The sequence below is a fragment of the Clarias gariepinus genome, chromosome 2 (assembly GCF_024256425.1).
Source record: "Clarias gariepinus isolate MV-2021 ecotype Netherlands chromosome 2, CGAR_prim_01v2, whole genome shotgun sequence".
Taxonomy (NCBI): Eukaryota; Metazoa; Chordata; class Actinopteri; order Siluriformes; family Clariidae; genus Clarias; species Clarias gariepinus.
In genome coordinates, this window is record NC_071101.1 from 13156674 (window position 1) to 13172840 (window position 16167).

A 16167-nucleotide genomic window follows, 5' to 3' on the forward strand; every position below is an offset into this window, starting at 1 on the left:
TCAAGTGACCTATACCATAATAAAAAGTTACTTATACAAATTTAAATTAAGATTAATCTTTGACCAGAAGCCTCTGTACCCCAGTCATTTTTTAGAACTGGAACAAAATTGTTTTGCTTCCTGCATAAGCATGACATTTTTGACAATGAAGACTTTATATAAAATAAAATAAAAAAAACTCCATCACAAACCAGGATCAGACTTTAGTAATCATTTTATTACACAGTTTTAATCAACACAAAGCTCAAAGAGCCTGTCAGGAAATTAAATATACAGAAGTTTGTCTGTGAGGAGTTTGTGTCCTCTCACCCGGGGACCCAATTGAGTCTGTCTCAGCCATGTTAGCATCTAATTCATCAAGAGCTAGGGGGGAAAATAATGCAGCTAAAAATGGAACTAAGAGTTACAAGTGGGAGGTAGGGGGAAGAAGAAGAAGAAAAAAAAAATCCTAAACACGCGCATATCCAAGTCTGTTTTTAAATAAACCGGTCCAAAATTCACCAGAAATGTGAATGCATGTGAAGTTGCTCGTGGCTAAGGGAACAGGGTAGAGACAGTCTTGGTTATGGCAAATGGAGAGGAAAAAAGAAGAAAAAAAATATATTCATAGTATTCAAGTCCTTTAGAATGATTCACAACGAGGACCCAAAAAATCTGACATTGTTCCATTAATAACCTGCTATGATTTTAAAAGAACTCCTTATAGATTTTATACAAAAAGATAGCCAGCATATACCCCTCCCTCCTGTGCCAAATGGAAAACACAAAAACGAACAAACAAAAAGAAGAGAACCCTTTTTCCTGATCCGGTATATAGTTTGAACCCCAGGAAATGGAAATAAGTGGGGGTGGAGAGGAAAGAAAAAAAAAAATCTTTACTACATCACAAAATGAGAGGGAGAATGGTTCTCCCTCCCTGGTGTTTAAAAACAAGGAATGCTTAATTTTTTTTCTTTTTTTTTTCCTTTCTTTTTTTCTCAAGCTGTGGACACTTTGAACTGCAAAAAAAAAAAAAAAAAAAAAAATCTGGCTGACCCTAAGCAGCAGGCAAGTCACCACAGCAACGAAGACGCTAAAGCAGAGACGCCGAGCGCAGGGTGTTCAGGAAGATGACGATGGTGGGATAGTTGAGGACAAATAAGCTGGAGTTGGACTCAAAGTCTGAAAGTATGTACACCATGGCTATGGGGGAGGTGGGGGGGGGGAGTAGGAGTAAGAGGAGGGGTGGGGTGGGGGTGCTCTGGTGAGGGGAAGTGGGGCTTAAAGAAAGCACTCCAATGGAAACCAACAAGATCTGTTTTTTTTTTTCTTAATCTTTTTTTTTTTTATCTCTTAAACTTTCAAATCTCCCCTAACCTTAAGACGGAGAGGTGTAATTTTTTTTTTTCATTTTCCGCCATGATTAGAACTCCAAAACTACATTGCATACTTTTGTGTCCATTCCCGAGCTATTCTGTTGTACCTGAAAAACAGAGAAGGGTGGAAAAATAATTAAATAAATAAATAAAATAAATACTATACAGCAAGACAAGACATACGATTTTTCACGACTGTGCCAAATGCTTCCTAGAGTTCAGCTGTGTTTTCGACAACTGTAAAAACACAGCTGATGTGTACCAGCTCATGTACCAGCCATTTCACGAGCAGACAGGTTCTCTTTTCAGGCGGTGAAACAAAAAGTGAAAGTTGAAGAGCAGGTAAGAGCGATCTGCTCGAGAACCAAAAAAAAACCTAGCAAAATAAATGAAAAATAAACCCTAGCAGGCATGTGATAAAACTTCGAAAGTGAGTCATTGCTCTGGTGGCAGAAGCTCTTCTCTTTGTTGCATTGTCAAATCTTTAGATCTTGATCTGCACACGAAAGACAGATTCAAGGGTTTGCCTAGACACACACGCGCCTATCTCTCACTGTTCTCTACAAGTTCATCATAAACATCACTAGACTTGCACACAATTTAAATTCCACAGTGATGAGGTAAAATTATTCTTTCATAAAACTTTCAGAAGTCAACCGATTGACAGGATGCCCGGCTACTCAGCCAAATGATCTGAAAGTAGTTTTGTTTGTCACAGGCTGGCGCACAGTATTTTTCAGCAATCACCCAAATAACCACCACAAACAGTCCTATTTATCATCGGTTTAAGCACAATCGCCGTTTCCTGCACCAAAACGCCTTGTTCTTACAAGTCTGACTGTGATGGATTTGTGCGCTAACTGGAACATCGCTCACAGCACACGAAGTCCTGCAGGAACTGCTGAAAGTTATTGTGACAAGGACACTGCTACCATACTCTATGTTCTAGGGCTTAAAAAAAAAAAAAAAAAAAGTATAGCATAAACCCTGTTTTTTTTCCTGTTTCAAAACAGCCAATTTATCTACCTACACAAAGCAAAGAAAACGACTAAGGAGATTTGAAATGACTGGAATTGAAAAAAAGAACTGTCGAATTAATTATTAAAATATGGATGGATAGTGCTGAACCGTCAACTTTACACAAGATAAAAAGACATAAAAAGATGACCAACACTTAAAGTTGCACCTTCAAAAAAAAAAAAAAAAAAAAGAAAAACTACAGGGATCTTTAATAGTGAAAGTAAAAGCATGTGACCGGGACTAAACAACTGTGTCCATAAGAAAACCACTTGTTAGTGAGATTATTCAGGAAGAAGGCTTGAATTTGCGTTAATATTGGACTTTTGAGCAATGGACAAGGGTCATGTGGTCCGATTTGTCCAGATTGAGCCTATTCCATATTTTTCTTTCCTGATGGCAGGGAAACTTTGCAGGACATAAATTGTGAAAGCATTTATTTTTCCACACCTGAACTGGCCACCACCATTGTTCGCGCTGTAATCAAAACTAAAGGCAATATGTGACTTTTCGTGACCAGGTAGTATATTAATGCGTTTGTTCTAATACTTTTGCACAAGGCACTAGTACGCACAAAAAGCAGATAACGCCACTGTGGAGGTGTTCTTTAGGAAATGGGTATATAATATTTATTTATCTCCAATGTGAGCCCTTTGAAACAATCAGTGGATATAAACTGTTTTGGTACAAGTTAAATAAGCACTCTGCAAAAATCAGGGAATGTTGTTCTTTATAGATTTATAAATATGTGGCTTGAAATTACACAGCTATAACATTTTGTCACACACAACAAAGAAAATTAAAGCTCATGTTGGAGGTTGATTTTAAATCAACAGATTCAAAATTCACTCATCTAAATTATTACATTTTAAAAGAATTAAATCATTTAACTGAAGTTTTTTTATTAACAATGTTTTGAACACTGTTTCTCTGTAGCTCAAACAGCTGGTCTTTTAAACCACAAGAGGGCGCTCTTTCAGGTGATGCACAGTATTGATCTTTGTATTTTTAAGCAATCTTGTTACGGAATGAGGACAGAGACAAGCTCTATTTTCAAAAGCAGCTTTTTTTTATGTTTGTTTTAACAATTTGGGCTTCATTTCCCAAATAATTAATCTGGTACGATTGTAACACTGAGGGAAAAGTGCCTTATAATGAATTATTAATGCTTTATTAATCATTAGGATGTTCAACTATTGCTTAGGGGGGAAAATGTGCAAGGCTTATGCACTGTATCCAGAATATATAATGTGTATTTATTCACAATAAAACAAAAAAGCTATTTTACATTCTAGGACTAAAATACTTTACTGTCCGTCATATCACGTTAACAACGCCAGGAGTAAACACAAAATGACTTGTAAAGTGTGCATGGCTTAGTCTTTAATAAAGCGGTGATGTATTGAGAAACTCACTTTTCCCTGTCAGTCTTGTAGATGCGGGCAATCTCAGGTACTAAGGGGTCATCCGGATTGGGGTCACACAGCAGAGAGCAGATAGACAACAGGACTGTTGAACAAAACACAGGACAATAAAAGATACATCACACAATATAGGCAAATGAGATGTTTATATCTGTCTAGAAAACCTTAAATTTTGTACTTTGCTCAACAATTAATCAAACTAGGACCTTGTTAATTTAGCTACCTCAGATCTCAAGTCTGAGTGAATTTTAAAAGCCAACGTGGTCTATGCCATGAAAATAATCTTTTCTTTAAATTCTTCTTTGGATCAGAACTATAAAAAACAAAACAAAACTAGGTACTATAAATTATTATTATTATGGTAATATGTATGCCTATTTACACCACTCAATAAGTTAGGGATATTGTGAGAGACAGTGTTTGTTTCACTTCAGACATTTTTGGGATAGGGAGGCAATTGTATTGGGGTGATAGACACCCTCATTTTGTGTTTTCACATGTGGTCTCATTGTGTACAGGTGTGCCTTATATTCGGGCCAATCCCAAAAGACACCCTTTTTCAATGTGGCATCAATTTCAACATTCTATGGATATAATAAGCTGGTATTGTCAGTAAGTCATTCCAATTTTATTACTCAAACAGCCATGACATCACTTAACGGATGGCCAGCACCACCTGGCCATGGCGCGCCTTCGGGTCGGTGGCAGGCAGTGAGATGTTGCTCGTGAACTTGGTGTGTTTAAAGTGTCATCAGCAGACTTGCATCAAGATACAGAACTACTGACAAAGTTCATGGCAGACCCAGAAGAGGAGCCCCACGAGTGACAGACCGCAACGATGACCAATACCTAAGGACCTACGCACTCAGACATCGTTATGCAACTGCTATACAGCTGCAGGCTTGTTTACGAAATGCGAGGGGTACTAGGGTTTCCAGACAAACCATTCGCAACCGACTCCACCGCTTTGGCTTAAATGCCAGACGACCGTTGCAGGTGACTCCACCGACACCAAGACACCGCCGTGAACGTTTGCAGTGGGCACAAGACCATGTGACCTGGACAATGCAGGAGAAGGCGAGGTGAGTGATACGCAGAGGTGAACATGATCCCCAGGGTTTGCTTTGGTGGAGAACGTGCAACAGTCTGGACAGGCATCACCATTCAGCACAAAACAGATTTGGTTATTGTACATGGCTCAGTCACTGCACGTTCTTGCCTCAGAGACATCATAGACCCCATCATCATCATCCTCCAATTCCACCAGCACACCCGAAACTTCCTGTTCATGGATGATAATGCTCCACCAAATTGGCAGAATTTCACAGCTTGACTTCAGGAAGTTGGAGTGCCTCACATGGTATGGCCATCAATGTCTCCTGACCTGAACCCCATAGAGCATGTCTGGGACCAGTTGAAACAGAGACTGGATGATCGTACCCCACCCCCACGTGACCTGGCAAAACTGCGTAGTACTTGTGGAAGAGTGAAACGAGCATGAGACATCACTGTTAAGCTGTCATTGCGGCAAATCTGGAAAAATTGTGATTGTCTAAATTTTTGGGGTAATAAATATTAAACTCATGAAAATGTTTTTTCTCATACATTATTAGTAATATCAAAGGTAACCTTTACTTATTTTATTCAAATTCAGTGCAAATAGAAAAAGCACTCATGTAAATAATATCCCTTACTTAGTGTATGTATATAAGGAATTTTAAGAGCATGTGCACAACCAAAAGTATACACAAGGCATAAAGGGAGTTTTTGCATTTCCAAGAAAGTAATGCCTACACAGTACTTTTTATAGTTCCTTGTGTCGGGTACGAACTTTACCCGGTATGCCAATCCCTATTCCTTACAAGGAAATGAACACCATTTACTCCAAAGCATTCATTAACAGATACACACACTACATGAAACATTCCTTTCAGATAAATTTCTGGCTGAAAGAATTTTTAATTTTTTTAGGGAAGATTTACACAACAACATGCACATTTCACATCCAGGGTTTTCAAAGCATAGCTACAGGTACACCTGGACAAGTGTCGTTGTAATAAAGTGTTATAGCACTGAAAAAAAAATTGCTACAATTGTGACGAGCCAATTACTCTAAAATTTTTGGCTATGATTTTGGGGGCGATGGGGATGACAGACCACCAACCAGGCCCCACTGCTGAAAACAAGAACCAACTCTTATAAATGAAACATACCTAGCCGTTCAAAACAACTAAAACATTTGTACATTAAACGCTATAATTACTGTAATACAAGTAGATGCTGTAATGCTTCCTGTCATGACACATCACACCTCCCTGTGCGTTTTGTGTTACTCCTTACGTAACGTCTTATTACGAGAACGGTTGTGCAATAGCAATATCTCACTCTCAGCATTCTGTTGCACTGGATATTACTACAGCGCTGATCACCTGCAACTCGTGTTTAGTGCTGGCAATTGGTGTATAACGGCGGTAAAACTCGCTCTGGCAATCAGGGCATAAGATCGCTACAGTTTGAGTAGGCATTCGCAAAAACAACCAGCAATTTTGCAAAAACTGCAAATATCCTCAGCAATTTCTTTGCCTTTTTTTCATGGCAATATATAACTTTATGCGTTTTCTTTAACTTTTTTTTCCTACCTCTGATTTACTCTCCAATTAAGTTGTATTCAATTCCTTACCTTTCACTAAGGGGCTGACACATTAAGGGATGTTTTTACCTTATTTTTCTTATTTTCTAGATGTAACTATACGCAGACTGATGGATCTTGTGAATCTCCCCATGGGGATGAATAAAGTATCTATCTATGCATTTATCCTTTGAAAAAAAAAAAAAAAAGGTAATGAACAGTATGAATAGTTTGAAATGTATTCATTTGAACTGAAATTGTTTTGGAAGCATATTTTTTTAAAACAAATATTTGAATTAAACCATAAAAAGTAATTTTTTGGACCATATCAAAAAATTTGTGTTTTTTCCCCAATTTGCAGGTCCTAGTAACGTAACCCGCTTGAATTTCTGAGGTCGACTGTAATGACAGTACAGCTTACTTGGGATATACCCGCGCTACAGCTCGCACTTACATTCTTTATTGGATAAAAATTGTAAGCCTGGGAGAATAAATAAATAAAACTCCCAAGTGTACCCAATCACATTTGGGTAATATTTCGGCACACGAATTAGGTCTGGGTAAAAATACACTTAAACCTGACACCAGATCAGCACTAGTTGTGTGCTGCGAGTGTGTGTGCCAGCGTGTGTAAATACCTTTGGAGATGGTAAGTGCAGGAGACCACTGAGACCGTAGAATATCCAGACAGATGCTGCCATTGCTGTTGATGTTTGGGTGGTAAATTCTTGTGGTGAACGCAACCTTAAGAGGCAGAAGAGGGGGAAAATAAACAAATCAATAACACATATTTTAATAATAAAACTTTTGTGGAATATTTATGATGAATAATACATTATAGTGAAGATGCTATTTAGAGTCCCATATCTCAACACAAACTTTACATTTTAATCTATGAGTAACATATGTTAGAAAGAACGCTGCCTGGTTTAACGCACACATGCTGTTTTTGCTGAAACGGAAAGTCAAACTTGACGTCATGCTCATTTGCCGCCGTTATATAAAGCAGCTGATTTGAATGAGGATATGCTGAAAACCACTTCCTCATCCATCCTGCCATCAGGGAAACTAGTCCACTGTCAGCCTTTAATGAAGTAGCACTTTCCACAAAGAAAAAAAGAGAAAGAAACAAGAGACCTTTGGTGGTTTGAAGGGGTAATCTGTGGGGAAGTGAATGGTCAAGAAGAACACGCCACCCTGATAAGGACTGTCGTTCTGTAAGAAGACAGGGAGAAAAGAAAAAAGTAAAACATAAGTGATTGATGACAGTGGTGTGATAATACATGAAAGAGAGAGGAAACATAATACTTACTGGTCCCATTATTGTTGCCTGCCAGTGAAACACTGCAAAAAAAGTAACAACAGTGTGAATTCAAAAGCACCAAGGGGTGTAACGAAAAATCAAAAACGGTTTCAACATCCTTAGGAAAACAATCCTATAGTATATTAAATTTTAAAAAATAATAATAAATAAAATAAAAAAAACGGTTATAAAGTACTTGATGCTTGGACCCAAAGCTGAGTGCCAAGGATCTGGCAGAGATTGAAGGGAGGAATTTATCATGTCAGTTATGACAGATTACAATTAAGTTTGAACACACTGGGTTATGATTCAGTTTTAACACTTATCCCGGTGTATCTGGATTTACAACAGCGTTTGTCACTTATCAGCAAATTGCCACAAATGATTTTGCCACAGATGATTTTACTACTTTACTTTGAGAGAGTCACGTCAAAAAAAATAAAAATTATCTTTTTTTGGGGAGCAAAACACAAACATTTGCACAATTAATCAAAAGCTGATCTTGACCAGATGGATGAGAGTATATTTTTTGTCAGTGGAAGATGTGTCACTGCTTTTTAGAGAAGGAAAGAAAAAGAAAATAAATTAAATTATCTATAATTTAATTTTAATTACATAATATAAAATTATTTATTATTATTTGTTATATAAGTCAAAAACAAACCAAAAAAGTAATCCATGTGTAAGCAAGGTTTAGGTTAGATTTGTTATGAAATGAAAGCCAATCACAGTACAGGGAGGCGGGACTTAAAGGCGGTGTTTCATTAGCACGGTTCATCTACCAAAATGTTATAAATATTTACTGATTATTAAATCAGTTAGTCTTAAAAACTTTCATGGATCATTTCTTTAAAATGTATTTTAAATCTTTAACTGTGATCAGAAATTGCTTGTTTTTTTTATGTTTCTTTTTTTCCCTCCCATGATCCCCTAGGGATTCTATAAGAAAGTATGAAGGCAAAAAAATAATTGATGATTAAGCTTTTTTTTTTTTTGGATAGCAAAAATTTGGGGGAAAAAAATTCTTTATCCATCACAAAACACAGGATGGTTAGAGTGCGCAGGACGGGTAAGCTCTACGTTACGCATTCCTGTGGAGCAGAGTGGAGTGAAACCTTACACTGGACAGATGAAAAGCTGAGATCAGTCGCGGCTATGAAGAGAAGCGCTGACGGATTGACGATCGATAAACCGCCCATGTAGAGCAGGTACGAGCAACAACAGGTTTGTTTAGTGGTGGAGTGTGTGAGCCTTTGGGCGACGCTGAATTCTATCTTTTTATTCTATCTTACCTCATCTTTCCATTTAGGTCAGGAACAGTTGTTTAAGCATTTTACTGCATATCATACCTGCTTATGGATGTGTATGTGACAAATAAAATTTTTAATTCCTAACGCAGACGAGAACTGAGTTCTAGAAATACACTTCAATATCTTTAATATGCACCAGAAAAACAGTAATAACAGATTACTTTAAAATCAAGAGTTGGGTAAATTGACGGATACTTACTGTCATCCCCTACTGGTCCTGCTGAGCACTGGGCAGGAGGGTCACGGCCCAAATCGTGCAACTCCTTCAACACAGACACACACACAGTTAATTTCTAAGTCATCTATAGATATTCTATTCATTATCTATAATCATCATCACACTGTTTAACAACATAAACCCACTTACACACTTTTGGATTATTATGACATTACTCACCATTTATTCTTCAGATGATAAGCCAATTTTTTTTAAATCCTTTTTTATATGGTTCTCATAACTTTGTTTTGAACATAGCTGCGTAACCAAGATCATAAAAAAACCCTATTCGAATTTACTGAGCATGTAGTGATGGTTATCTTGAAATAACATGACTCCAACATGGAAATAACTGTACATTTACAAAACTTGTAAATTTTAGTTTTTACAAAATCCTCAATTGGACAAGGAAGCTTCACCTGGAAGAAGAGAATTAATATTTAACCCATTTCCTGTAATTGGAGGTTTAATTACAGCGTGACCGGAAACAGGCAATAAAGAAAATATACCCATTATGATTAATAAAGCATATCTACGTAAGCCGAGATATCTATGTATTCCGAGGTTTGCTTACCAAATAAAAGACTTTTATTAAAAATAATTCTGCAAAAGAGAAAGTACAAAACTATTTTAATGACTGAAGTAGAAAATGTGCCAGGGATCGCCAGCCTCGCCCAACTGTTTAAATGCTCCAAAAAAGATAAAAAGATAAAGAGTGAAAATAAAACTAGCTAAAAGTGACCAGTGCCTTGGAGTAACAAGGATTTGGAGAGGGTTTTCTGGAGAAGCAGGGATTATGCCAAGTGTATGTACAACTGACTTTGTAAATAGAAAACGTACTTCTATTGTTAAACTGCGGCTCCTGGTCAGCGACGTGATCATGAGTATGAATTTGTACTCTACAGTTTATTCTGAATAGTTTATCAGAAAAAAGGCTGTGTGTTAGAGGATTCTAAGCAACTTGTCATGCAAGTGCTTAAATTTTCGTTGGACTTTTACTTTTCAAAAGACAACGCATTTATCAGGATGGACCTCAATCGCAATTAGACAAATCTTTACATATCAAGGGCACAACAGTACGTGCAGTCATACTATACTGTTTGGTGTGCATTGTAATCCAAGTGAACACAGTTTAGCCCTAACTTGTGCTGCGCGAGTCTCTCAGTCAATTGGTTCTGTTTAAGTTGATATTTTTAATTCAAGAAATGCACATATGCTGTAAAATTTTAAACCAATGCAAAAGGCACAAAGCAGTCCTCATAACTAGATAAACAGCTCTTACAGCCTACGCTTTGTCCACGCTGCTACGTCAGAATTTCTGCACATTTGAGGGGGGAAACCAAGCATGTTTAGTTAGGACCATGCTAGTCAGCTAACTTGGATGAGTTATGTATATTGTCAGTGTTTTATTTTTTTATTATAATTTATGAAGTGTCTGTATGCCAATTCATTTGAAAGGCAACACTTGTGTATACACAGTATAACTCTTTTCATATTTAGGAACAATACCCCAAGCTGACTTCTACTGCATGTCATGAAAGACCAGCTTCACATTTAGCCTGTCGAGGAGAAAGTTTCATAGAGTTGTAAAGGAAAAAAAAGATAACATTATCTTCATAATCAAAAAATATTTTTTAAATATAACCTTTAAACACCCCTTATTTAAAAGAGGTTTTACCCACTATTATTAGACAGAACTGTTTAAACTATTCTTAAACAAGAGAGTGCAATAACTTTTGTGCTGTTTTTTACGTTTATGGTCAGTTTGCCACTTCAGTTCGTGACTTCGCATTTGAGGTACGTGCAGCACGTCACACCTTGAAAACGTGTCAAAGCTGACTGAACTACACAAGGTGTTAATGCCCGATTAGCACTGCAAAACTGTCTATAAACATCAACACTAATGAAAGTCATGCCATTAATTGCTTAATACAAGTGTTTTTTTACCTTGAAACTTTTAACATTTACCTTTCAATAAAACTAACAATGTCAAAATATGTTGTCAAAATCCGATGTCTATTCAGACAAAACTGATACATCAAAATCAGCTTGATAACACAGACTGGATGTTAAAGCTGTCTAAGGAAACATGTAGACACTGAACTCAAACAAAATTCATTAAACATGTTTCAAGCAGCTATGTTTCCATTAGCTAAGTTACTTCATTTATTAGGGAGTTCTTCTATGACCGACAGCAAAATTATTACTATTATTTTTAACTTGAAACGCTTTATTCCGGACTGGTGTAACCTTAACTTTAAAGTGTGTTCATCTGACTAGCTTGTGTTATGAGCGTGACCACTTAAAAAACCTCAAGACCATAAACCTATCATGTCTGCTTAAACTTTGTGTGTTGTCTGAAAAGTTCAATTAAAAACTTCAGTCCTTTATTATTAATTAGTAACAAAGTAAAGTTAGTTTAAATCACGTTTTACCAAAATACACCTAAACCAGGTTAACCAAGAGTCATGATGACGCCACACAAACCTGAATGACAACAATACACCATATTTGACTACAGCATGTCTGTAATCCAAAACTGGAACTTGTACGGGATACGAAAAAATTATGACAAATAGAAACTAAAAGACATAAAGGCAAGAAAAGAAAAAAAATAAAAATAAAACTCAAGAATGTAATGCAGGATAAAGTTAGCAGGTACAGTTGACCGTGTATCAGTATACTCCAAAAACAAAAATCATTTACATCTGTTACATCCATTTCATTTTAACCTAAAAAAATTTTTTTTTTAACTATCCTATAACTGTTGTTCTGGTTATTTCTGTTCAACAATTTTCCTCAAAAATATATATATAAAAAAAACTCATATACCAGATTTTGCAACCTTCTTCATGTGGACACCCAATAAAATCAAACACCAGTTCCTCCACTCACAGGAAACTCTTTGGCACTATATACCCCTTTGACTAAGATCTGTTAATGCTCTGATCACGCACAGATACTAGCAGATTTCTCACTTTATCAAACACGGCCCTGGCTACTAACTAGATATAAACCAATGAATACGTGAATGAATACGAAAGAAGTATGTAGCGTGCCCACACTCAATGCTCACTGTGTAGCTCTGACGCTTTTATGTCAAATGCATCATCCATCTCATTAGCCACTTCTTGCAACCTCTTTTGTATCCTTGGAAACTTGGACCCACCCGATGTGATATTCTCACAATACACAAGTGCCAAATTAATTCTACAAGTGATGTTTAAGTCAAACCAGGACTTTTTCACATTAGGAGCTAGTCATTTGTCCAATTTCAGCACTAATGTCACGCCTCAACAGCGATCTACTTTCGTGCTCAGGTGTTATTTTCTTTTATCTTCGATCCGATCCGTACCAGAGCATGCTGCCCTGTGCCTGAAACCACCTAGTCAAGCGGACTCAGGCACAGCTCCAGAGTCGCGGAACGATTGTGTTTTCACTAACCAAAATGAACTAGGCTTTGGGGTCAAATGTTCAAGAAACTGAACATTTGATCAGGGGCCCCTACTGGGAAAATGTCCTTAGTTATGCAGAATACAAGAACTACTTTAATGGCTCAAACATCTGGAAATGGATTGGAGCGAGGTCAGGTCTGCACGGGGGATGTGGCAATTACTCTCAGTCGAGTTCCTGTAACGTGCAAGTGGTGTTGGTGAATAAACGTGTGTATGTTTCCAACTGACAGATGTGTCTCTTCCGCAAACTGGTGAAAAAGTTACTCCTACAAATTTTCGAGGATCAGTCAATCGGTTTTATGCCTTTCATACAAGCAACAGGACTTGAACACCTGTTGTACAAATATCCCGATTCAATTTTTTTTCCCTGAATTTGTTATAAATTGAAAACCTTGAAGGAACTGTAAATATAAAATATATATGTTTAAAAAGGAAAATCTCTTACGCTTTATACCTTAAAAACTATATTTTAGTTAAAGCTTTGCTTCATTTCAATTTTTTTTCAATTCAGGTCCACAATTTTTTATTTTTTGTTAGCAAAATGTTAGTCGTATTACCAGCATACTTAGCCTCAGTATGACAGCATGCCTCATATCCAACCTTACTTTAAGACTTAAATTATGAAAGCCAAGTTTCCGCTATACTTTCAATTTAAACTGTGAAAGAGCAGCCTGTATCTCTGGGGTGTCATTGACAACTTTTATTTCAAAACCAGCTTAGCAAATAACTTGTCCCTACCACACGAGGTGCTGTCCTGCCGACTAATGCGTAAATAGTTTAGAGCGCGCCACCTGTAGAATTATAGAGAAACTGACATTTCGCCACCTCAAAGCCATGCAAACAAACTTTTTTTGTTTTTACAATAAATGTATAATCATTTTAATGGCTGAATGTTTAAACTGTAAACACAAGAAAAGAGAAACACCAGGAACCACCTGATATAATCATGACGCCTGGATGGAGATTTAATTTGTATCGTGATTCAGCAACACAATTTAACCCCCATATTTTACACAAATATTGCTACACAAAAAAAATTACTCTGATTCTTTTATAACTTTATTTTTCACTGTAACTACATGTTTATGGTGTTACTATCCTTGCTACTGGATGTAAAAATTTCCTTTGGGATCTATAATGTATCTATCCATCTATCAAGTAGAGCTCACACAGGAAAAAATGTTGTAAGATGATTACGTGATTCTTACATAGTATGAATAAATTTACTGAAAATAATTTTTAAGATTGTTTCCAGTTTCCTGCATTGATGCAAATCTTAAACACATCAGGGATATTGGTGTGGGGGGGGGGGAGGTTTGATATTCTCCATGACTGCAATGTCGTCATTCTGTGCCTTTAAAGACCTAAAAGCAATTTACATGGCTTATTTCACGTATAAGCAAACCATCTCGGAAATAGATAGACAGAGATATAAATATAGCTAAGTCCAGGTGAAAAACTTGCATTACAAAGTGCGATATTTGAGAATTAAAAGCAAACTGGATTCTATAAACAGCCAAAACTTTACTTATTTGATGCGTGCTAGATTACAGAGCAGTTTTATGTTTTGTAAAACAAAGTTGTCCTGGTGGATGTCCAGTAAATGAGAAGTGTTGTATATAATAAGGTGTCCCTGAGTGTAAAACTATTTTGTCTACAGTACGATGACAACCCTGACTTCCTTATCAGGTGTTAATCACCGCAATACACACACACAGTGTGTGTGTGTATGTCAAAAATGCCATCATGACAGGGGCAAACTGTACTCGAAAAACTCAGTGGCGTGAACCACAGGTGGTTTCTCTAAACCTGACAGGACTCCCAAACAGGTCAAAACGCTTTCAAGTTACAAACAGAAACAGGCAAAAGGAAAATATTTTCCACTTCACACACCTAGTGAAATAGAAAGAGACGGAACAAAGGTTAGACAAGGAAGACGACAAAAAAATCTCCAGGGATATGTATATACTCGTGAAAACGAGTTAGCACCAGTGGTGTAAAGTAAAGTTACATACAGAGAGAGAACTGGATCCATCAAGCTAAACATGAGTAACTGCTTCAATTCAGGGTGTGAAGTTGAATATTTGTGATGTGACTAAGCTTTACTACTCGCGTTTACAACAAACACGAGGGACCAGCGGTGACTCCGCAAAAGGTGCCAAAACTTTCTATCAGCTCACCTCTTTGTTCAAAAATAATAATTAAACCGGGTTGTACCTACACAAAGATACTATAATCACCAGTAGTTTGCGCTGACGCCTTTTCATAGCCGATGCTAAATATCTGCTTCGTTAAATTAGCAAAGAAAAAACTAGCATCCTGGTTAGTTAGCTACCTATAGCTAGCTCGATGAACCGTCATCCCCTAGCAACGGAAACGTAATATTCGGTTTATAAGTGGTGGCGGTTTTATTGCGCGAGCCAAGTCGCGTTTTTTAACCGTAGGCAACTTTAAAAAGCAGGCCTGGTGATTAGCGAGCGCGAGAGAGCTAGCTAACTAGCGAGCAAGCAGAAGTCGTGCCGGCTAGTTCTTGTATTTATCTGTGTAAAAATATCCCATTTAACATAAAAATGAATAACAGGTCAACCATTTGTGTCTCATTTTCTCCAATTATGGTATTAACTCTTATAGTAGTAATAGTCGAAAAGATAAGAATTAATATTAAGGATAATAGTAACATGTAACATGATTAGCAGCTAGCTAGACACTTAGCTAGCGAACGTTACAACACGATGCGTTAGAGCTAAACTATTTGATACCAAGGTTGATTTTCAACCTCGAACGGTTCTGACAATATCCATCGGAACATTTCTGATTTATTTCAAAAATGTGAACGCACTGTAAATTAACACGGGTGGATGAGAAAGTCGAAGTGCGAAACCGAGGCCTCACTTCCTTCCCCTTACCTTATGAATTCTCTTCAGTGCCATTGTTGTGCTGCTGCTGCTGTCAGTGAAAAGCGCAGTTCTTCACAATATTTCTACCAACTCTCCTTTCGATTCTGAGCGCCGACCAGCACCGGGTAAAGCTGAAGCCTTCTACCAAATGTACTCGGAACTGACCTCGATGAAGGGTTTCTCTCCCTTTTTTTTTTTTTTTTCAAAGACGAAACTGAAAGGTATTAAAGCAACACTCAGAGTGAGTGAGAGAGCGAGAGAGAGGCTAAAGCGCTCCTTCCTCTTGCAGCGGCCGCCGCGACCGAATCACACCGCTTAGATGTCCGATTCTTCCGCATACGCGCTGTTCAAATTAGCGCCGTCGAGATCTACATAGGGCGCGACTGCAGGGCTTTGTCGCACCCTAAATAGTGTCCGTGTATAGGGAGTGCTAGAACTGTTTAACACTACGCCCCTGTGCTTAGGTAACTCATCCAAATAGGCGCTTTTATACCAACGCTTACGTTTTGATCCAAAATGGCGTTCATAGATCTTTCATAGTTCCCCCCATCTTTTTCGAC

At 37.4% G+C, this 16167-nt stretch overlaps 1 protein-coding gene across 1 annotated transcript; it reads right to left on the reverse strand.

Moving 5' to 3' along the window:
* Positions 1 to 196: 196 nt before the first annotated feature.
* Positions 197 to 15907, reverse strand: ube2d2 (ubiquitin-conjugating enzyme E2D 2 (UBC4/5 homolog, yeast)). The gene is made up of 7 exons (XM_053476293.1): positions 15617 to 15907; positions 9238 to 9301; positions 7738 to 7769; positions 7563 to 7640; positions 7064 to 7169; positions 3788 to 3881; positions 197 to 1462 (listed from the first exon to the last, which is right to left on the reverse strand). Exons 1-7 carry the CDS (start codon positions 15638 to 15640, stop codon positions 1417 to 1419), a joined length of 444 nt encoding a protein of 147 aa, XP_053332268.1. The 5' UTR covers positions 15641 to 15907; the 3' UTR covers positions 197 to 1416.
* Positions 15908 to 16167: the final 260 nt, after the last annotated feature.

What these genes read in the sequence shown, in the direction of transcription:
- ube2d2 (XM_053476293.1), bottom strand. Translation starts at nt 15,640, where the DNA reads ATGGCACTGAAGAGAATTCATAAG. An exon ending in CACTGAAGAGAATTCATAAG is followed by an intron (nt 9,302 to 15,616) that starts GTAAGGGGAAGG and finishes TCTGTGTTGAAG; the next exon opens with GAGTTGCACGATTTGGGCCG. An exon ending in TGCACTTACCATCTCCAAAG is followed by an intron (nt 3,882 to 7,063) that starts GTATTTACACAC and finishes TTTGTTCAACAG; the next exon opens with TCCTGTTGTCTATCTGCTCT.